The sequence below is a fragment of the Clupea harengus genome, chromosome 11 (genome assembly GCF_900700415.2).
Source record: "Clupea harengus chromosome 11, Ch_v2.0.2, whole genome shotgun sequence".
In the NCBI taxonomy this organism is placed as follows: Eukaryota; Metazoa; Chordata; class Actinopteri; order Clupeiformes; family Clupeidae; genus Clupea; species Clupea harengus.
This window is the reverse complement of record NC_045162.1, coordinates 27,006,927-27,030,680: the sequence shown is the minus strand read 5'-3', so window position 1 is coordinate 27,030,680 and position 23,754 is coordinate 27,006,927. Positions and strand designations below refer to the sequence as shown.

The 23,754-nt window shown below is 44.3% G+C and overlaps 1 protein-coding gene across 1 annotated transcript in view; it reads left to right on the top strand.

Moving 5' to 3' along the window:
- Positions 1-2,273: 2,273 nt before the first annotated feature.
- The window catches only part of znf407 (zinc finger protein 407), a 144,330-nt gene continuing 122,849 nt past the window's right edge, over positions 2,274-23,754 (top strand). Inside the window, exons 1-3 of the mRNA XM_012820437.3 lie at positions 2,274-2,485; positions 6,959-10,273; positions 14,079-14,193. Of these exons, the coding sequence (XP_012675891.2) occupies positions 6,982-10,273; positions 14,079-14,193 (3,407 nt within the window). The 5' untranslated portion in view covers positions 2,274-2,485; positions 6,959-6,981. The remainder of the gene's footprint in view (positions 2,486-6,958; positions 10,274-14,078; positions 14,194-23,754) is intronic.

Below are 23,754 nucleotides of genomic sequence, written 5' to 3'. Positions count from 1 at the left end.
AACACTGGCGACCCCAAAGTACACAACCCCAGTGTAACTGCCACCATAATCACTGGGGTAGAAGTAGCTGAAGATGAGCCTAAGAATAGCTAAAGAAACCTGTTCGACTGACAGAAATAAATAAATACACACAGTCATGGAATATCTGCATTATTTGTGATTGCTTTTATTATCAAATTTCATTATCAAAATCACAACCATTTTAGAACATTCCTGAAGCGAATTCATCCACTTTTGGCTGCAACAATCACAACAAACATTTGCAAGATCCTGGTGGGATCACAATTTTTTGTTATTTCTGCAGGAAGTTGAAAATAAAACCTCAAAATCATGGCAATTTCTGAGAATTCCTGCAGAAAATTCAGTCTCTTTTGGTCACAACAATTGCAACATCCTGGTGAGACTACTGATTCAACAACACCGACAAAGGAAGGTGCCCACTTGACAGCCTGAGTGAAATGCTGGGTTGATGTGTGATGTATTATAACTTACAATACATGGGCAGGGTTGTTGTGTATGGGTACTTGCATGCGGTAGTGAGAGGTTTGGCCTCTGTTGGAAGTCACCAACCAACCGCTATATATATCCTGTGGAAAACATTAAAAAAAAAAGTTAAGCACATGACAACTTATTTCTTTTTTAAGATATGACCAAGGGGTGTACATCTATACACCAATTAGAAGGGCACTTGGAGGGTGCAGACCTCTGCCAAGGCCAAATGCTCTATCTGGAAATACTACAGAAAGCGAAAGAAAATTCCTGCATCCACCCCTTGATCCGGATCCTCTCCATAATGGGTTTCTTCCAGGGCCCATGCAACACCCCTACACCAAGGGTCATGACTATCAGCCCAAGAGTTTTGGCGTAATCCTGCTGACAAACAAACGGCAATAAAAACATAACCTTTCAAGCTTCTCAGCATTTGTTTTTTCACACTTTTATAGAACCTATATGAAGCGGATTGCGTGCCACCTTGAAATGCAAATACAACTTTGGATGAGGGGGAAAACATGTCATGACATTGTTTTACAGTGCACAGCACGCAGAAACAATGCAATGCAGAAAAGCAATGCACAAAAGGCATTGCTTTTCACTGTGTGAGGTGAAGAGATCATGCCACAATGACAAGCAAAATCATAATTTTGCATCTTGTTCAACTGCCATCCAGTTTTCCAGTTGTGTATGGTCCTATGAACCATACAAAGCCTTTTCAGCATGGACACTTGGACGGATACGCGCTTGGCGACAACGTCCCCTATTTGACTAGAATAGGGGAATTGATGGGACAGTGATTAGCTTACCTAATTGCACGATTTCAGCATGTATCTTTCGAGAAAGAAAATTAGCGATAAAGGGTTAGGAGAAAACCAAATACGACTATTCCATTTTGATTTCATCATTGAAATGTATGTAATGTAATCCCTTGTCATTGTTTTACTATGGGGGTATTTGAACAAGACGCAAATCAATGAATTCATGATTTTGCTTTTCATTGTGGCCTGCTGCGCAATGTAAAACAATCTTCGTGGCGATTGTTTTCCCCAAGTTATGAATGCATTTCAAGGTGACACTACCCGACCCATAAGCCTAACGTTAGCTTGTCTTGACATATCATAAACCGACACTAACTTACCAGCAAACAACCCTGATAGAGTAGACCAACGTTCGATTTTCTAAATGTCTAATTTCTCCTATTCTTAAGACACATGTACACACCATATGGACAAAAGTATTCGGTCGCCTGACCATTACACCTACAGGGACTGTAATGACATTGTATTCAAATACATATACTTTAATATGGAGTTGGTCCTCCTTTTGCAGCTATAACAGATCCCACTCTGCTTGGAAGGCTTTCCACAAGATTTTGGAGTGTTTCGGTGGGAATTTGTGCCCATTCATTCTGTAGAGCATTTATGAGGCCAGACACTGATGTTGGACGAGAAGGCCTGGCTTCCAGTTCATCCCAAAGGTGCTCGATGGGGCTGTGGTCAGGGCTCTGTGCGGGCCAGTCAAGTTCTTCCACACAGAACTCATCAAACCATGTCAGCTATGGAATCAGCAGAGCGTTGGCGACTTTTACTCACCATGCGCCTAAGCAGCCGTTGACCCCGCTTTGTGATTTTACGTGGTCTTCCGCTCTGTGGCTGAGTTGTTGTTGTTCCTAAACGCTGACACTTTCTAATAATATCACTTACAATTGACCGTGGAATATCCAGCAGGAAAAATTTCACGAACCGTCTTATTGCAAAGGTGGCATCCTATCACAGTACCACGCTTGAAGTCACTGAGCTCTTCAAAACGACCCAGTTTGTATCATAAATGTTTACAAGTATGATAATAAATCCATTGAATGAAGACTTCTCCAGCTCACAGCGTCTGGATAAGCCCGCCTTTCTGAGAGTGACGTATGCACGCTCTACGGTATGCCACTTGTGAGCAAGAGCAAAAAGCGCGGACAGTGGAATTACAGGGTGATTAGGAGGTAAGAGACGAAAACAACAATCATGTGTAGAATTTGTTTAATCGTATTGTTGTATAAATCCATTGGGTAAAATATGATTCGTGCTACAATCTTTATATTGGTCAGAAAAACACATATTTTAGAGGTCGCATTTGGATTGCTTTTTGGGCCTCTGTGCTGCCGTCGTTTTCAGAGCCTTCGAGGACCTAAGCCCCATCCCCATTGCCTTCTTATTGGATATTTGAATGGACAGTGCAAGTCAATTGGACAACTTTAACGTCACTCAAGCAATAGACTGTTGGAAGTGTCGATTCTAGCTGAATTTTGCTAACTTAGCTTAGAACTTGCTGTTGGCGAGAAATGAGAAAAGAGTTGTAATGATTCATGTCGCTGAAGAATATTGACCTATATTACTAAATGTGGTACTAAATATTCTTTAAATTATATAAAACCCTTTCCGGTATAGACAGTGATGTTTTTGTCTCATGAACGTTAGCTAGCTAATGTTACTCGTAAATGTAAGCACAGAAGGCTGCTGGCTAATGTGCAAGCTAATGTTAGCCAGGTTCGCTAGATACATATTTTTAGCAAGTGGGCTATGCGCGATCAGGGTAAGTTAACTAAGCTAACTAACCGTCAGCAGCAAGGTGCGCCACTGATCTTTGAAGTAATTAGCTAGTATTGTTAGATTAAAGAGTTGTCATATGCGAAATAATGGCAGCTGCTATACTGTCAGAGTTCGGAATGTCATGTAGCTAGGTGTAGGCAACCTTACTTCGAAATACGGAAATGAGTTAGGGTGCTAACACGAGTACCGGTGAGCCAAAAACCAACACCGGCAGCACGTCGGCGAGGACACATCATGAAATGTGATGAAATGTGACTATGGACACAAAACATTACCTTAAGCCATGTGCTGGGTTTGAACTACTGTACCTATGCTACCTAGCTACCAAACTTAACAACGAATTTACCTTGCTGCAGTTCCTTTGAAGAGTAATTAGCTATCCAGGTTGAAATATACAGTAGCCGCCTGTGGCAGACCATCATCAATAAAGCAACAAACGTTACATTATACGAGTTCTCACTGTAATTGATGACTTGCCGTGTATTTCCTTCATGGTAACACTGACTGTGAATCCCACCTGACTAAAACTAGGCTATTTGTAATTAATCTGATTCTATTATAGTAGTTCGGATGTCATTCGGCTAGTTTTTTGCAATTAGCGGTCCAAATAATTCCTAGTGACAGATGAGACACTAAAAGGCTCTTAACAAGTTTTCTTGGTGCCTTCAAGTCCCCACCCCCGTGCAGTGAAAGGACGTGCACTTGATAGTTTTTCCTGTTAAAAGTGAAAATGCTCACTAAAGCAACAACAATGCAACTCTGAAGTAATGCTAAAAAGGGAAGGTTTCCAACCATTAGTGTCATTTGTTTGGACAACAGTTTCCTGTTTTCCTTATATTTGCATTTGCAACGCTTTAACATTTTACAGTCTGTCATTCTGTTTTACATTGCTAACCTGTTATCAGATGACTTGGCAATAGTGAACACTTTTAAAGTTGTCTATAAAAGCAATATTACATGCTGTACTCATTATAGCCACACACATTCCCATGCAATAGTGTTTAAATGTAGCCTGTTGAGCAACTGATATCCAATATACAGTTCTTGAAATAAAAAGTGACACTGCATTATCATTTCAAAATGAGTTCATTTTATTTTTGTCTGTCTGCTGCAGGCATTGTAGTTACTCCTTTTAGCTTTGAAAAATCCCAAATGTAATTTCCCCTGGGACCCCAAACTTCCGCATACAATTGTTCCTCTGCCATCCCGCTATAATAGAGTCGACTGATCAGACAACCTGTTTTCCTACAGGGCATAGGACTGTTACACTACACTTGATGCACAGCGGTTACTAAAACTTATACAAGGGTCCCATTGGAAAACCTGAAAGTCATGAAAGTGCCACTAACTGGGGGAAAGGCATAGACAAAGATTTGTAGCACACAAGCAATCATTACACACTGCTTTACAGTGGTTGCAGGTATCAGATCATATTGCAAATTGTATCAGATTCTGTGGCATCAGTAATCATTTAATTAAAATGTTATTGTTATGCAGAAAGCTTAATTTTTTTCATCAGTACAAAGTCAACAAACCAGGTAGCAGTCCATACGACTGCTTTTATTAATCAGAATCGAATGGTTTCTCTGCTGATGAAGACATATTGAAATCATTTTTTTGCAATCCTTTGTATTGACCTTGTCATATATAGTTGTGGTAGTCCAGGAAACGGGGAATGCCAGTTCATCTAATCCCTACTCAACACCCGTGTGTAGGTGGAAGAAATATTAAATGTGTATATGACTGTATATATGAACGGCACATTTGTGAGTGGATGTTTACTTCAAGTAGGAGAGCTCACAGAAACATTTCCACGACAGGTGATGATTTACGTTAATTCCAATGCTGGACATACTGGCATTTATGTTTTGGGTTTTATATTTGCACAGTTTTTTTTTTCAGTGTGCCAGTTCACGGAAAACGTAACTTGAAACCGTTGGCTTTATTGGCACATTACACAGTCTGGAGACAGTCTGGGAAAAAGCGTAATAACTTAACTAACACAAACAAACTGGAATACACCTTTTCAAATGTATTATCACTGCCTTTGAAAGACTCACTGGTTATGTAAAAGTGTACCAATAGTAGCTTCCTTCTTCTTCTGTCGTGTCTCAGATGGTTGATAAGAATGTTTTGATACTACAGGGTGGATGTTGTGTCTGTATAAGAACTTCTCATTTTCCACGTCACACCACACTGAACACACTTACCAAGATGAAGTGATGTCGGGCTCAGGGCGTTTGAGGATGAACTAGAATATCTGTCAGTCTTTACTGGTCAAGGTGGAGAAAGGTGTCCATAGTCCCTTAGATTTATTAATTGATCTTTAGTAAACTTTAATACATTTTAGATCAAACATTGTATGGTTCTCATCAGTTCAAAGAGTATGCTGCACCTTTAAAGGAGAAATCATATTGTGCCACCGTAAGCCGTATCTGTCCATGGCAGAATGCAACAGTCCATGCTTTCTGTTCAAACTCAGATCTCTCTTCCTTTTAACAGTATGTTAACTTCTTAAATGTAGAGTACACATGCTTTTGAACTGACTGAACACGTTTCATGACTTTAAAACATAGTAAGACAAAATGGCCTAATGAAAGACAACTCTGGCAATTTAAAAGCCGTGTAATGGAAAAGAGTGAAATTTGTTCATATATTTTTACATATTTATAATAACAAAGCCATATGAATTCCTTTTTCAGTATCCTAGAATAAACTAGCCCGGGCTTAGATGTTTGAAAAAGGGCCTCAGTGATATTTGTTCATGGCCCATTATACTTTTTCCCCTTAGATTTTTTCCCCTCCATATTTTCCCGGAAAACCTTATTTCTTCCCCTGGACGAATGTCTTGGTGAGGAAAAATGCTTTATGAATACGGCTCATTGTGTTTATGGAGCACAGCTGTGGGGGTCTGTAGTATTGTATGTGTCATTAGGTGCAGAATGTCTGAATGCGAGGTGGGGTCTGGCACGCCTAATGGAGTCCTCTATGCTGCATGGTAATTAGGCTATAGCGATCAGGCTCAGAGGGGAAATGGGAGGCAGCAGCAGGCCTTCAGAAGAGAGGGGCAATCTGACATGACATCTGACAGAGCAGTGCCATCACCAGGGTTACGTTTACCTCCACCTCCACCACCACCACCACCACCATCATCATCATCATCATCATCATCATCATCATTATTATTATGGTCCTATGCTCCACTGCAGACTGTTACACATTTTCTGTGGTGTAATATGAAAGCTATAAAAAAAATGATAGAAGTGCACTGTACATTTAGAAATATGAAATGGATTGATGCGATATGATCTTAAATTTTCACCTATTTTAATGGTATTATGATTTCTAATTAGAGAAAACTATTGTGTTTGTAATGAATGGAAGCATATGTGACCAACTGTATTATTTTAATGATGGTAACCTCATATAAAATGTATTAGGATGTGGGACTACATTTAAAAAAAGTCAAGCTGTGTTCATAAAAGTGTAAGGGTATTATCATTGCAAAACTTTCATTCATGCTTCAATGGACATATATTATTTGTATTTGAGTATTTACAAATGTTGAGTATTGAGAACTGCTTTGAGTTAGTGCAACTTATTACCTTTTTGAATATTTTCTAAGATGAGCACTAGATGGCGACAAAACAGTGGCTATAGAACAGTTAAGAAAATACACCTAGAGGAATTTTTAAGAACGCTTAGAACAGCCAGTAAAGCTTTCACTTTTGTTTATGGGATTGGATTCAATTTATTGTCATTGCACAGAGTACAAGTACAGAGGCAACGAAATGTACATTATTTATGTATAATTCTAAAGGTCAGTTATATATTAACATCCTAAAAGTTATCTTTTGTCTTTGCAGAATAAAGGCGAAGAGCCATTAAAATGGACACAAGGCCAAAAAGAAAACTTCGATCTGCGAAAGAGCTAACTGAAGATGGAAACAAAGATGAAGAGCCTCATAGTGACCCAGGAAGTAGTTCCAGAGTTGAAACGGAAGCAGCTGAAATTCCTACCACACCTTCAAAGGAAGATGAGGTCACCAGTGGATGTTCTACATCACACAGACCTGAGGAGTCCCAGTCCTCGGCAGTGCAGGATTCTGGTGAACACAAGCAGCCGAACATAGCTCCCACTAAAGAGAGAGATGATGACTGTACTTGCTCTCTGTGTGACTTTGTAGCAAAAACCCCAACTGCCCTGAAGATTCATGCTAAAAGAAAGCATTTCCGCAGAGGTGGTGGTTCTCGGAGTGAAAGTGCCCAGGGCAGGAAGACCAACAAAGAGGTATCAAAAGCTGTTTCCGTCACAGCTAAGAGACGTGATGACAAGAAGAGCTCACAACATGAAGAACACAATCCACAGGCTATAGTGACCTTAACGTCACGTCAACAGGACGAAAGTGCAGTTGCAGATTGCAAAGATTCGGGGCTGCCACCTCCAGGTGAAGCTGTGAGTTCAGAAGAGCAGACTGAAAGCACTGAAAGTAGACATGTCAGCCCCACCCAGTTGCTCCTGGAGATGGTTGATCCTTCTGCTGGAGGGACTGGACAGGTTTTAGATGGAAAGGAAATGTCCTCTACAGAAGAGATACGTGAACATGGGGAAAGCCAAACAAAATCAGAGCCCAGTTCTGACACATTCAAAGAGAGCGACTTGAACGAGGGAGAGTGTCCGAAAAAGATAGGAAAACGGGGACCAAAACCCAGGACTGTGCATGCGTGCACCCACTGTGGCCATGAGTTTCGGGACAAGCCCAGTCTGGTGACTCATGTCAAGAGACGCCACACAAAAGAGATGAGCTATTTCTGTGAGCTGTGCTCCTATGCCTGCGTCGCCAAATGCGATTACGAAAAGCACTGTGTGAGCAATAAGCACAAAAGAAGAGTCGCAGAAAACAGTGAGACGTCGAGGCCTTTGCTCCCTCCGGATCGTAATGAGACGGAGGAGCAGCAGGACCAGCGTGGAGGTGCTCAGGCAACTCCGACTCGGGCAGTAAAGCGCTCAGCCAGCGGCAGGCCACAGCTGCAGTGCGGGAGCTGTGCTTTCAGGGCCAGCACTTCCGCCCTACTGGAGAGTCACGCTAGACTGAAGCACCCAGCTGAGCACCGCTTCCACTGCAAGGCCTGCCACTATTACACTGCCACCACTGAGGGCATGGAGGCCCACTTAGCCGGCGAAGCCCATCAACGGGTTGCCAAGGAGAAAAACATAGGAGCCTCGTACGAGGACTGCGTCGAGAAGGTTTTGGTGATCCTGTCGCAGAATGTCCAGAGGACGAGTGATGGGGGGGCAGACGCGGATGGCGAAGCACCTGAGGACGTGAAGGAAGCTGGGATTGATGAGATGCAGGAAGCAGAGCAAGCAGTGGAAGCCGTGTCCACTGATGAGAAGAGCGAGGATGGCTCCCCAGCCAAAAGGAAGAGGGGAAGACCAAAGGTGGCAAACGTAACAACATGCCACTACTGTGGGCTCGTCGCTTCCAACGCAACTAACCTTAGTGTGCACATACGTCGCAGGCACAGTCACCAGTACAGCTATGCTTGCAAACTCTGCAGCTATTACTGTGTGACAAAAGGGGATATGGACCGTCACTGTGTCACCAAAAAGCACCTTAAGCGTTCCGAGGCTGCTGGCAGTGCAGACGCTGTCGTACAAGTTCTGAGCGTGAACCAAGCTGGAAAAGATGGTGAGGACGAGGCAATGCAAGTGGATGGGCCCGATGATGTAGGGACTAGCCAATCTGAAGGAGATGCTACCATGGCAGAGTCAGTGGCAGATAGTGAGACGCCTTCCCAAACAACAGACAAATCTGACGCTCAGAGCAGCCCAAACGCAAATAGCTTTCCCCTGAAGAAGAGCAAGTATGACTCGGTCAATTCTTGTGCGCACTGTGACTTCGTGGCCCACTCCATTCCATCACTTGAACTCCACGTAAAGAGGAAGCACACCAAAGATTTCGAGTTTGTGTGCCTGGCGTGCAACTACTACGCAGTGACCCGCAGAGAGATGTCACGCCACGCGTCCACAGACAAGCACAAACAGAAGAGTCAGCTCTATCAAGAAAGGAGCTCAGGGAAAGACGTTGATGCATCGAACAACAGTGAAAAGCTACGCAATGCTGCTGAGCTTGTAGTGCTTGTAGAGCCTCCTGCTACGGAGCAAGTCCAGGCATCAGAAGCAGAATCGGAACACTGTGAATCTGTTCCTGATCAAACTGCTGTTACACCAAACGCTGAGGTTTCCGGTGATCAAGTAAAAGAAACAGTGACCTCGGAGGATGGTGTGAATGATGAAAAAGTGTCTGAGATAAAAGGTCACGAAGTGGCCCAAGACTCTGCTGTGACCGAAGATGCAGTTACAATAAAACTAGACCCAAATGACACCGAAACAGTCCTGGATGCCCCACCTGTGAAGGACACTCTAGAAAGGGAAACAGAGCCAGAGGAGGAAGGCTTGGATGATTATGATGAGGAAGAGGAAGATCTGATCGAGGGCAAATGTGACGGCTCTTTTGCCGATAAGCAGTTGGTCAGAGCAATCCCGTTTGATTCATGTATCATCGCTCTGAAGGGTTTGCAGGAAGGTGAGTCAACCCAGCAGGATGGCATCACAAGTTTAGGAGGTGCTACTAGCAGTATTATGGTGACTGGTGTCTCCAGTCCTATGAAAGTCCGGAGAAGCAAATCACTGTGCCCCGCTACTCGGGGGTTGACACCTGGTCAGCGAATCAGGTGTGAGGACTGTGGCTTCATGGCCGATGGCCTTAGTGGTCTAAATGTTCACATCTCAATGAAACACCCATCAAAAGACAAGCACTTTCATTGCCTGTTATGTGGCAAGTCCTTCTACACCGAGAGTAACCTGCACCAACACCTGACGAGCGCGGCTCACCTCCGCAACGAGCAGGCCAGCATTGAGGAGCTCCCCGAGGGTGGTGCCACCTTCAAGTGCGTCAAGTGCAACGACCCCTTCGAGACGGAGCAGGAACTGTTTGTGCACATCAAAGAGAAGCACGAGGAGCTGCTGCGGGAGGTCAACAAGTACGTTCTGGAGGACACGGAGCAGATCAACCGCGAACGCGAGGAGAACCAGGGCAGCGTGTGCAAGCACTGCGGCAAGGTGTGCAAGAGCAGCAACTCCATGGCCTTCCTTGCCCACGTGCGCACCCATACAGGTATGCATTCATTCTATACATTACACATGTCTTGTGTGCAGTTATCATTAGAGTGATTCATTGCCATCTAGTTAGATAGCCGCCTATGTGTTTTTTTTTTGCCTACACCACAAACACAGTTGCACCATAGATTGGACAGTTGTTTGAAGCCATCAAACGCTTGTTTTTTTTTTAAAAACAAACTACTACTCTCTCCTCCATATCTATATTTTTTATTTATGAATCGTGTTAGCCTCCCAGTTGTCTAATGTGTAGTCTACTAAAGCTGCAGTATACATGGTGTTGGCAACTTTAAGAAAAGGTAAAAGTATCTGGATCAAGCTCTAGCAGGAGAGACACTAATGGACTCCAGATAAGGATTCCCTGAGCAACGCCTGGCCAAAGACATGTTTGACTCATAATTGATGTGTCCATTTCCAGGATTCAGTTGTAATTATAGCCAATAAGTCTCGATAAACGTGTTAGGGCGGCAGCTAAAAGCACAGGCAACCCAAAAGAGAGGTAGGATAATAATTTAAAATAATCAATGTGGACATTGTCAAAGCCATTAATTTCCCCTGTGTGTACGTGTACGTGTGTGTGTGTGTGTGTGTGTGTGAGAGAGAGATATGCACATGTATGTGTCCAGGTTTGTGGTTAGCCGATTATCCCCAATCCATTAAGGCTTCTTCTGCCTATTTATAATGCAAAGCAGGGCTGAGCTGGTCAGGGATGTGACTGGGAAACGTCCAGCAGGTTAAGAACAGAGGGCTTCTCCATTACTCTTCCTTGACGATGTGTATTAATTGCTTTTAAAATCAACTTAATGCAGGAACAAGAAGTGAGGGCGCCATCAATAAATGCCCCTTTCTGCTTCCCCTCAGTCCGTCCCTCCATTGGGCTGAAACTTAAATGGGACTTTAATTGTAGCGTATAGTTGTGTCTATCTATCTCTGGGTGAGAGTTGGTGTTAGTCATTTAGCTGTAGTGATTCTGTTAATATTATAGAACAGAGAAAATAAGATGGGTGATAAGCAAGTGAGGGAACACAGGAAGGGGATGTTTTCTGATATTACGTAGCGTAGGTCTTGAGGTGAGACATTGAGGTATTGGGAGTTATTGTTTCTTTGCCTGAGTACCACAACACAATAAAGAGACAATGTTTCATATGTGTTATATTGCTGTAGTGTGCCAGCGTGACATTATCAAGGTATTGCAATTCAAGAGATTGCATTATCCTGCACATGCATCACTGAAAAGATAGGAACAAAATAAAAATGGAATTAACATCACAACACGTACATACTTCATGTTTATGTAAATCTGCCCATTTTTTTTTTTATGTTTGTCCAAAACAGGATTAATCCTTTGTTCGTGCCCCATTTTAACTCCTGCCGGATTTACCTTTTATCACGTGGAAAGGATGATGGTGCTTCATAGTTCACTTGCCTTATGGAAGTGTGCTACTTAAGAAAATGAAAAAAGTGACAACCGAACCGAAGTGTTCATCAAAATCAAGGGCAAATTCATGTCTCAAGTAAACAGGGTCTTCTTTTATGTGTGTGTTTTGTAGGCTCCGTCCGCTGACTTGGGCTATTTGAAACATTATCGTTATTTGTGGAATGCACACTTTTTTTTTGGTCCTGACAGAATGATGATGATGATTATTATTATTACGTTCCTTCATTACATGGAATTAGTCACTTTTCTGTTGCTGGTCATTTATTCTGAGAAACTTTTTCTCTGCGGCTGTGGACTGTGGCTGTGAGGTCCGCCAGTATTTGTGCTGGGAGCACATCCAGATAATTTTAATTAAGCCAGGGTTTTATTTAGTTGATTAATTAGTGAAATCAGGCGATGGTGGGAGGCTTTACAAGTATTTGTCAATTTGTCCCCTGAAAAAAGCCCTTTTTTTTTTTTCCTCCAGTGAGGACAAAGCTAGATTTGCATTTTGAGCTAAATTGGTCACTTTTTCACTGAAAAGAGCTGTCCGACCTTTGGTGATCCTGGGTGGGGGAGAGTAATGGCTACACAGGCACTGAACGCACACATATACGGAGCCTCTCTCCCTTCCCTCTCAAGTCTGAGGACACTTGGAAAGGATTCCTTGATGTATTTGTTTTTGTTTCTCCTCCCTACTGTTAGATTAGACACCTTTGCATTGTAGCCCAGAGGGTATAACTGCGCACCCCATGTAATACACAAGCCAATGTTTTACTTCCAAGTCATAATATCTTGATTCATTTATTTAGTTTCATGTTGTTTTTACACTTAATTTCACTGTCCCAAGCATGACTGGAATCCTCCGTTATTCTTTTAAAATGCAGGAAAAAAAAAAAGGTTGAGGCTAGAGTGAACTTGGCTTTTTTTTTTTTTTTCTTCAGGAGGAATGGAGGTTTTTACGGAGATGAATTAGTCATCCCGAGTCCCAACCCAGACGTGAGAACATCACATTACCGTCGAGCGCAACGGTATTAATTTAACATGACACCGCATTGATGGTCGATTTCAGCTTCCCACGACAGACTGCTTAAGTGGAGCGCTGGAATTATAATTTGATATGAAGCGACGACTGAGAGATGTAACATCTCTCTTCCCCTGCCATGTTTCATACGCACCGGGGCCATCTGGCTGCCTTTTTTTCTACTCTACGATCCCACCGGTGGAGGTAGCCGCCTCCACCACCTCGACACAGTGATGGGGCGCGAGGGCTTGATGGGTGTGTTGCGGTGGAGTGAGGAGAGCCTTCCGATCTGCTGCCACTCAGCTGTGAAACACACACACCCCGCTCGCTCTCTCTCTCTCTCTCTCTCGCCCATTTGTGGGACTTGTTAGCGCGCGCTTGGCTTTCAATCTTCGTTATGGCATTAAGATTCGATGTGTCGTGCAGCGAGCCTGTGGCAAGTGAACCGCGCATGAACGTATTAGTAATCTACACAAAGTGCTTAATCAAATCAGTGGGCTCTCCTGGAATAAATATTGCACAACGTCGTTGGATATTTGCTACGAGGAGGGGTTACTCATATCTCCACCTAAATGCATTTAGAGTTTCTAAGTGAGATGAGTGATAGGCTTGCCGTTTCCACAATAAAAATGGCCTCCACGGAAACCCAGCCGAGTTTTTCTTCCAGGGGTCTTCTGTGTAGAACTGCTCGTCAGCTCCACTCGCACCCTCCCGAGTCTGGTCCAGCTCCTTACAGTCCATACTACAGCACTGCTCTTTAATGACCAATGGCAAAGGAAGACTGAAGCACTCTCTCAAAGCAAGCCCCTCCCTGTGCAGATTTATAAATGACATTAATTAGCAGTAAACTTCTCCAGCGACCGTGGCAGAGTGATTAGTGCCTAAATGATGGAACTGGGTGGCGAGCACACTTTGGATTGATTTACGTTTTCAACCTGACCTTTGAATCCAATTTACACACCCAGTCGCTAAGGAAAGGAAAGGGAAGGGAAGGAGGAGGAGAGAAAAGGAGGGAGCTTGAGCGGGAGCGAGAGCAAGGCCCAGAGCTTTAACTATCTGCTGTTCAAATCTAGGTCAGAGGAAAGTGATGAACGCAATTTAGGTTTTTAAAAAAATTCAGATTTATGTGAGGTTGTGCTTTTAATTTCAAAGCAACCCCATTTGTTTAAAAAAGTTAACCGTATACACTTCACTGGAGAATTTCCGCAAAGTTGGTTATCTTGACACAGTGTGAGGAATATGCCCCACGAGGCCCGTCATTTATATTTCACCTTGGTGATTCTTTGGTGTGCAGTGGTTGGGTATGGGAGTGCCTTGAGTGTCAAAAGAGTTGACGTTGTTTTCCCTCATCCCTCTCTACAGGATCCAAACCCTTCCGCTGTAAGATCTGTAACTTCGCCACTGCCCAGCTCGGCGACGCTCGCAACCACGTGAAACGACACCTGGGAATGAGGGAATACAAGTGCCACGTCTGCGGGTGAGTACCACAGCCATCGCTTCCCTTTTAGCTGGGGGTCGTGCCCAAGTACGTGCAATTCAGTCCCCTTTCCTGTGCACTGGTAATCTGTTTCCATGGTGACACACACACACCAAGATGTTTAGTTACTTACTTGCTTCCTCAGTAATTTGTGGTAAAGTGTGTTAGAATTGTTCCATTAAGTTTACTTGGCCTTTTTTTTTTGGGTTGTGTTTCTGCCACATTCGAGCAGGGGGGTGGGGTGGGGGTGGGTGGAGTGGGCTCAGTTAAACACAGCTCAGGCCTTAATGAGAAAAAAGGTTCACGTTCTGCAGACCCTCCAGCTAAAGCTGTTTTCTCAAGTGCTATAAATGTGTTAGGTCTTTGGCCAAGTGTATGATTAAAACACGCACACACACCCCTACACACACACACACACACACACACTCACACACACTTACGCACCCACTCAAACACAGATACACAAAATAAATGTTGTATCCCTACTACCACACACAAACCACTCACATGTAAGCAAACACACACAGCAAACGTGAAAAAAAAAGAATTCTCCACCGCACTTGCCTGTCTACCTGATAGAGAAGTTGTTTCACACCTCCCCTCCCCGAACAGGTTTACTAAATACAGGTTTGGCTTTCACAAATCATGCGAACGGAAAAGGGGCCCGTCCGCAGAGCGTGGCCCGCCGCCAGTGACGAATAGCCCCGGAGCTCGCTCCCTGGCTGACGGATGGCTCAGCCACCACTACGCCTTTCGCTAAAGAGCAGCAAACAAAAGACCGCGGCACAGGATGGCGTAATTAAGGCCAGATTCGCTCGCTTGGTGCGTTTGGTATTTAAATGAGATGATAAAAAACGCTTTTCCTCTTTCCTTAATCTTAAGAGCAGAAGCATTCTTTTAATGGCCGGGGTTGCATTCCAGGTAATGTGTTTTGGAACTTTTCTTTTTTCTTCTTCATCTCATTGCCTCCATTCTTTTTTTTTTTTCGTTTTCTCTCTCAGCATGACCCAGAAAACAAGATTATAGCATTGATATTAGATATTCCTCCGTGTACTTATAAGGCGGAGGGCACCGTGATCCGGAGGAAGCACCTTTTTTTTTTTGGATGAGTGTTGATATCAAAACCGAACAAAGCAATCCGATTAAAGGCAACAGCAGTGACTTACCCAGGAACACAACTGTCTGAGCCTGAGAGCTTAACGAGCAATAAGGCCCATCAGTGTTCTAGAAAATTCAATCAGAAGTCCTCTAATTCCTCCCCACCTTTCGCTCATTGATCCGTGTCGTCCTTTGTGAGATGGAGGTGCGCGGGGCCTGTTGTGTTTTGACACCGTGTGCAAACGACAGAGGCCGCTCTGCACTCCGTCCCACTGGTCTCCACAGCTGTCAGAGCCCCCCCCCCCCCCCCAAGGCCACACAGGGATGCCTTGCAGCTGAGGAACCTGGGAAGTTGTTGATACTTAAAGATATTGTTTTGGCATGTAATTAACAAATGCAAATCAAGGCCAGGACAGGATGGCAACTTTGACCCTGCTGCCAGTCAGTTGACAGCAGGGACCTGTACATATAGAGCCTTCTCTCTCTCTTTCTCCCTCTCTCTCTCTCTCTCTCTCTCTCTCTCTCTATCCCTGTCCCTCTCTGTATCTCTTTCTACCCCCACTCACTTTCTTTCTCTTTCTATTTGTTTCCATGTTGGTGTGGCTCTGCCACTCCTTGTTCTTATGTAAGCATGAGATCACAGGACTAGTCTTGTGTCCATCGCACAATGTGAGCTCTTCTTCCTGCCGGTTTTCTTTTTTTTACCTCCTGTAACACACCCCGTCTGTCTCTCAGGTCTGTGCCTGTCAGCTCGCTTCTGGATAATTAAAGCATCATGAAGAAGCAGGAGTGTGTGCTTGAGCTCACTATGTGATGTTGCCCCCCCCCCCCCCCCCTCTAGTTTACTCTTTTGCGCACATCAACCAATTATTATTTTATTGGAGTGTAAAATGTATGGGAAGCTTAATGGGGAAAAGCAATTAGTTCCTTCCTAGAGGGAGACCCAGCCTGGAAAAAAAAAAATCGTAATTAAAGACAATATTTTTCCAAAATGCAAAAGAGTATGTTCCACAGCAATGACATTACCAAAATATGAACCTGATTGATCTTCTTGAAGCGGGCTATAAAGACACAACCTGCACAAACAGCAGAAAAGAAAAAAAAAAAATGAAATACCAGTTTGTAGATTGCCCCAAATTGCCTACCAGCAATATTGCAAGATTCTTCATATTTAATTGGAAAAAAAAAACATGAAGGAGGGGGGAAAAAAAAACAGCCCACACACACACACACACACACACACACACATACACACACACTCAGGATGGCGATTTCTTGTCTTTTCCCCCAGTGTTGAGTGTCCACAGTGCAGGCGAGCCACTTAATGAGCATCGTCTTCCCCTCCTCCATCATTTTCTGAAAAGGCCTTAGATTCAGCACTTTCTACCCCCCTGGACACCCTTCCACCCCTCCGTCCCACCCTTCCACCATCCCCCTGCTCTCTGCTCCCTCTCTCCCTGAAGATGCTCCACTTGGCCAGTGCTGTTTGTTGGTGTTAAATTATGCATCAGGATTTTAAATGCTGTGAAGCATTGGTTTAATATCTCTGCTCAAGCGCTGTGCAACGCTTGGCTGGCCCCGGCCGCGGCCCTCCTTGGATCCGTGAAGGAGTCTCGTCTGTCTCGATGCCCGACCCAAACTTTGAGATGTGTATGCATACAAAAAAAACAGCTAAGAATAAATAAAGTAGCCCTAGCACAAAACTTCTAGATTAGTCACCAAAGGGATAACTCTTTCTCTCCCTCTTTTTCTCTCTCTCCCTCGCCTTTTTTTCTTCTCTCTCTCTATCTGTCTCGGTTTCATTTAAGTTGGGTACTAGAGCCCTGCTTGTTCCACTGTGATCTGCAGTGTTTCTGGCTTTTGTGTCCCCCACGTCCCACGTCTGTGAGTGTGTCTCGGCTGGTCCCCCAGAATAGCCCAGCAGTTCCGCCCTCCTTGGCTTGTCCTTTTGTAATGTGTGTGTTAATGCCCGTATTTTGTGTGTGTGTGTGTGTGTGTGTGTGCGTGTTTGAGCCTTCGGGTGTGACAGGAGAGAGCCGCATCTTAGCGCGCTACTTATCCAGAGGAACCTGTCACTTAACGGGAGCCGAGGTTATTGTGTGCCTCCTCCCATCCCCCCCCTGTGTTTGACATGATACTCTATAATCCTCCAAAAGAATCTTGTTAAAACTCCAGGGAAACTATTTTTATGTGCGTTTATTTTTCTTCCCCCCCCCCCCCCTTCATCATCTTCTGCGTTTTAACAGTAATAGTTTGAGCAGATGAAGAGAGGGAAGAGAAAGGGATCCCTATGAGGATGATTATAATGTCACTCCCCTGCTCTCTCGCCGCCCCTCGAAATAATTGTACATCATTGCTTCATAACGTGTCAAAGGGACGTCGGTGGCGTGCAATTAAAACCGCGGAATATAATACAGCAAATTACGGCCTGTCAGGTTCCCCAACAACACAGTTGGTATTTGAGTTACACTTAATCATCATGTGCATTAGCGACTTCATCGGATTTCCACTTGTGCTGCAGGGTTGCGAAAGCCACAGAATTATCAAAGTGCCACATCCTCCCTTGCCCCGAGACACACTCCTACTGTGTGTGTGTGTGTGTGTGTGTGTGTGTGTGTGTGTGTGTGTGTGCACGCCTGTGTGTGATTCCAACTGGTCTCTGTGTGTTTATTTATTTATGCGCTTGTTTTTCGAGATTTATCTCCTAATAGTTCATTGTGTGCCGTTGAGGACGTGCCATTAAAATAAGTTAATGCTCCTAAAATTAGGGCCCAGTGACATGGGGGGAAAAGACATTTCCTAATATGCCATACCGTTTGATATGTTTTCGAACAACATGCGATGAATTTTAAGTGTTTACAGCACGTGCCACCCTAGAAACGTCAGATTTTGCCTAATTTTTTTTTTCAAAACATTTGGAACGATGCTGTGTTTCAGTGACGTATTTAAAGGCCTAGGAAGATCCGGAACGACGAGAACCAACCCAGTGTTCCATGCTTAAGCATTAGCAATAGCATCATGAGTTAGAGCAGGACATCGGCCTTCTTTTACAGTTTTTTTCCATACTGCAGCCAACCCGCTACAGTATCAAGCATTGTTTTTTTTCAACCAGGGGGTCCCTGACCAATATAAACACATTTTGCTTTGATGCGGCTAACCGAATTTAGCGGACCATTATCGGAAATGAAATGATAATAAGTAACGCTAAAGGTCGTTTTGGAAAAAAGAAGACGGAAAGGGCCGGCCTGTAAAGGTTAAGTATGTGACTGAGCTGTTTTCACCAATAGTCGGCTGATGGTAATGAGCAAGCGTCTGCTGGCCGAGCAGGCAGCCCGTTCTGTTTTGACTCTCCGCGCCGCGATCGCTCTTTATGAAAGGGACAGCTTTACAGCCGGTTAGGCCCTCATAACACGATAAAGCGTCGCATAATGGATTGGATTTGTATAGTAGCCTTGGGCTGATGTTTGTGAAATTAATGTTTTTTTTTTTTTGGTGGAGAAAATGCATGCGCTCACAGACTCACAGACTCACACACACTGCACACACACACACACAGTTGCAAATACACACACACACACAGTTGCAAATACAGACACACACACACACACACACACAGACATATAGACACACATATACACACTCATGCACACAGAGGAGGGAACACAAACAGGAAGCAGACCAGGCCAGACTTAGCTGTGAGAGCACATCAATGAAAACACATGACAGAGATGAAATTGTGCTGCCACTATTTTTTGTCACTTGAGTGGCATAAACGCGATTTATCCAGGAAACATTGTCTGGGAGTGGGAACATAATCAAACCGCTTGCGCTATTTCATTTAATGGATTCGTTTCTAGTAGCGGGTAAATGTGCATTTAGGCCCCCAGTCTAATAGGTGTCCATTCTGAATGGGCCAGCAGAGTGGTGCTTGCTTAGCTATTGCATGTTCACTACTTGTGCGAGAGATGGTATTATCTCCCTTCGAGTCGTCAACCTCAGTAGTATGATTTGTAGTGTAAATTAGAGTAGTGTGAACTTTTTTTGTTGGGCTCATCGTCTTTGTAAGCAAGTCAGTCGAGTCACTGTCTTGAAACAATAATAAGGGGACGTGAGAGAAAGCTCTCTTTCTGTCATCCATCCAGGAGATTTTTAATAAGACCATGGCAGTATCCCACAATTCTGTGCAGGGAATCGGGGAACCATCGCCTCTCTTTAGTGGTCTCTGAAGGATAGCTGAGAGGGTTTTATGGTCAAAACATTAGCTTTTAATCAAACAAAATACAAACAAACTCGATGCCAAACCGCCGAATCAGGAGGTGTTCAGCTCTCTCTCATAGGGGGCGAGATCATCAGCAAAACCGTGGCAACTTTTCATTGGCTGAGACTTCAGGAAAGGAATGTGATGGTTGAGTGCTTTCTCAGCACATGTTCAAGAGGGAGTGTAAGATGTGGATACAAACTGATGAAAGTGCACTGTAATGTTCTTTAGAACAGACTCTTTGCACAAAGGATCATTGTACCTGTTAGCTAATTGTTTGTGTAAGTAGACTGGGGTTCTAGTCCTGAGCCTTCGTTCATAAAGTCAGGTCAAAATCCTGCTTTCTGTCTGAAAAGTCAGGCTAGCTGGCCAGTCCCAGCCTGACTCTAATCAGTCAAATGATGGATCGCCAACAGTCTCAGATTATACTTCAATTTAAGCATGTGATACACAGTTAGGTATCCCCAGAGTCTTAACTACTGCCACTCATTAAGCCAGTGGTCACAGCTGGGTTGAAGTCAACCTTTGGACAGTGTTGCCCTTGTACTTTCAGCTTCAATACTGTTTTTAAGCAGCCTACCAACAGATTCGCACCATTGTCTAATCAGGTTGTAGTATAAGTAATCAGGATATTAGGACAATCAGCCTATCAGCCTTTGTACTTATTGTGTAACTGACATTCTGATGGATTTACTTGTTCACGTGTGATATCACTGTCATATCGTCTGTGTCATTTGTGTATGTGTTTCACACACAGTTCAGTGGCATATTCTCCCTTCTGCAGTGCTTGTCAAGGTCTGAAAACCACATAAACTGCCTATTTATGCATACACTTGAATGAGCTATATCTGAGAGACTGTGAAACCAAAATAGCATAAAAATGATTTTGCCGAATCTCAGTATGACTCAGTATAATTACAAACAGCATGGATTTGTAGCTATGCAGTTTGCAAACACTATGTCTATTATGTTGTAAAAAACGAACACATTGATGAACACATTTTTATGAGTGCTTTGTAAGAAGGCCCGTAATCACCTTCCTCAGATTCCAAACATCCAAGGAGAGCAGAAACCCAGACTTTTAGCTCTGGAGGACGGAAGTGAACATTCTCATTTGAAGGGTGAGGTGTGATTGAATCTATCGAGCGGAGGAGGAAAATGTGACGTCGCCAGATTTAGGAGTCGCACACCAAAGGCGAAAGGAGTTAATGAGTGATTAACAACTGCAATTAAAAGATGAGGCGGGGGAGGAGAGACAGCGAGCGAGTGAGATAGAGACAGAGAGAGAGAAGGAGGTGGGGGGTGGGGGGGGGGGTGGAGAGGGAGAAAAAAAATGAGGAGACGGTAATTAAAATATCAGTCCTCTCTTTGTCAGAAGTGCACGTGTCATCCATTGTGCACTTATTAAAAGCTCAGAGGGAAGAGGGAGAGCACGGCTTAATTTCAGCACCCGGAGTAGCTGGTAATATGCCCGCGGATGGGAGTCGAGAAGGCTGTAACTCACATTTAAGTGTGGGGCCGTGTCAACGCAGGTTCACAGTCATGCATTTCTGTGTTGACACCCATCGGGGCAAGGGATATTTGGCAGTCAGGAGTAATTTAACTTAATTAATGGGATGCATATTTGATGGTGGAATAAAATATCCCGGCTCAGCAAAGTGGAAAAGGGGAAAGATTTAGTGGGAGTTAAAGGTGGAGGGGAGAGTAATTTGTGCATTCAGTTACTGCCGCCTGAGCGAGAGAGAGAGAGAGAGAGAGAGAGAAAGAAAGAAAGAGAGAGGGAAAGAAAGAGAGAGAGACAGTGAGAGGAGAGGAGAGAGACAGAGAGAAAGAGAGGGAGGAGAGAAAGAGTGAGAGGAGATGAGAGACCGAGTAAGGGAATGAAAGGCAGGAGATAAGGGGATGGAGAGCTAAGGAGAGGAAGAGAGGAGAGGAGAGGAGAGGAGAGGAGAGGAGGGGAGATGGATGGACCTGGGTGTGCGTTGACACAAAGCCGAGTTGATCTGCGGAGGGGAATGTGATGTCCGTCTATTGAGTGGGCCATCAGACTGACAGCGCTTGATTTAATTGATATCCTAAATGAGCCCCACTCAGTACAAACAGGCACATTACGCTGCTTCGCAAACTTACGCCAGAGCCACCGGCTGCCGGAGCCCTGAAATATTCATGAGGGGCTTTTAAGGCGATACAGAGACACTGGAGAGCACACCCCACACCCCGCAACACCCCCTTAACGCCACACACACTTAAAGAAGTGCGTGCCCTCACACACACACACACACACACACACGCACACTCCTTACATAGACACATAAACTTCTCACCTCTCTCTTGCATTTATAGACATCCACATTGACACAGACACGGGCATACACATAGATACACACACATACTCACACAGATCCTCCACCTGTCTTTAATAGCGCATGCTCCCCCCCCACACACACACAAAATATACACACACACACACAAACACGCACACACACGCACGCACACACACACACACGCACATGCTGGTGGGTGAATAGGCCGCCCGGTGAAAAGCCATCACGCCATTCTTAATCTCCCCTGACACATTTTAATTGACTTCCCGTAGGTATAGATTATTTCACGCCGGGTCCGCCACCGAGATGTTTGATACCGTCCAGGAGACTGGCATCTGGGACACTCGTGCCTCGTCACAGACAAGAGCCCACACCTCCTGTCTGAGAAGTTACCCCCCCCCCCCCCCCCCCCCCACACACACCCACCCACCGCCACCACCGGCACCACCCTCTACTCCTCTCCTCTCCCTGGCTCTCCCTCTCACCGTGACAGGCAGACTTATTAAAATGAGGCAGGGAGGAAAATGTAATCAGTCAGTGGCATCATCATAATTGAGTTGATGTACCTGCTGTCTCTTTTTCCCTCTCTCTCTCTCTCTCTCTCTATTTCTCCACGTCAAATGCGAGTGGCGGGGACACCTTTTCTGAGAGCTCTCTGGCTCTTTGGCGTAATGGCTTGTGTTTGGTCGTGGCCCCCATCTCCTCCTCGCGCTGTCGCACGGAGTCTGAGGTCACGTCGCTCTCAGCGCTGGGTCTCAGCCCAGGCTCAGCCCATGTCACTTCAGACCAGCCCCACAACCCCGCCACCCCACCCTCTGCTCCGCACTCTGTGTCAGGAATTACTCAAGCGAGGCGAGGCCAAGAGGAGAGTGAGTGAGTGTGAGTGACTGTAAAATGTTTTCTAGTTCTTGGGTGGAAACCCAAACAAACAAAATACCCCTGAAAGCTTTTTTTTTTTTCACCATTGCATCACTTGAACACCACCCTGCTAACACAGATGTTGTCGCACTACTCTGATTTGTGGTAAGAGAGCCAACAAAGCAATGGCAAACAGCCAGGAGTAGACGTATAAAAACACAGACAAGGCAAACATATAAGCAGTCAAACCAACAGAACAATTAAGATGTCTGCACTCACACTGGATTTAAAAAAGTGTCCACACGAATACAGTTAAAACAGCAGAGTTTTTTTGCAAAAACTGATGGCAACTGCATTTTCGGGCCTGAAAACGCATGTTTTTGAAACAACCTTAGAGACAACCTTTACGTTGCCGTGTGTGCAGAAGAAAACTGAGCTTTTTGAAAGCGATAGCCCCAACTTTATCCAACCACCTTTCATTCTTTACGAAGGCCGAGTTGAGCCCTCCAAGGCCTCCAGCATATCCTCTGTGGCTATGAATAGAAACTCTACTTGTCTCTCGTCAGACACATCATGGTTGTCAGCCAATTTGTTCTAATTTAACAAAGAGGACATAATCTATCAGAAACCTCAGTGGCCAAAACCTTTTCTGGGTTTGTTTGATATAAAGGGACGCTAAATCCTACCAACTTTAGACAGGGTAGGTTCACCTCACTGGTGAAATCCTGTTTGCCTAATCATGTTTTGCTGATAGGATATAGGATTTAACTCGTCTCGTAGTGTCATTGCTCAGTTCATCTTGTTGACTCGTAGACTTTAAATTGCAGCATAGGTTATGCAAGGAATGTGATTTTAAAATGATCTAATTAGCAACAGCGTTTTCACTTAATTTTTGCATTTCCGTGTGAACAAGGATGAACTCTCAAAACGTTGTCATGTGGATGTGAATCTTTGAAAACGCAAACGAAAAACATAGTTTTCAAAACACTCCGTGGGAGCAACATCCTTTAATGTTATGAACCT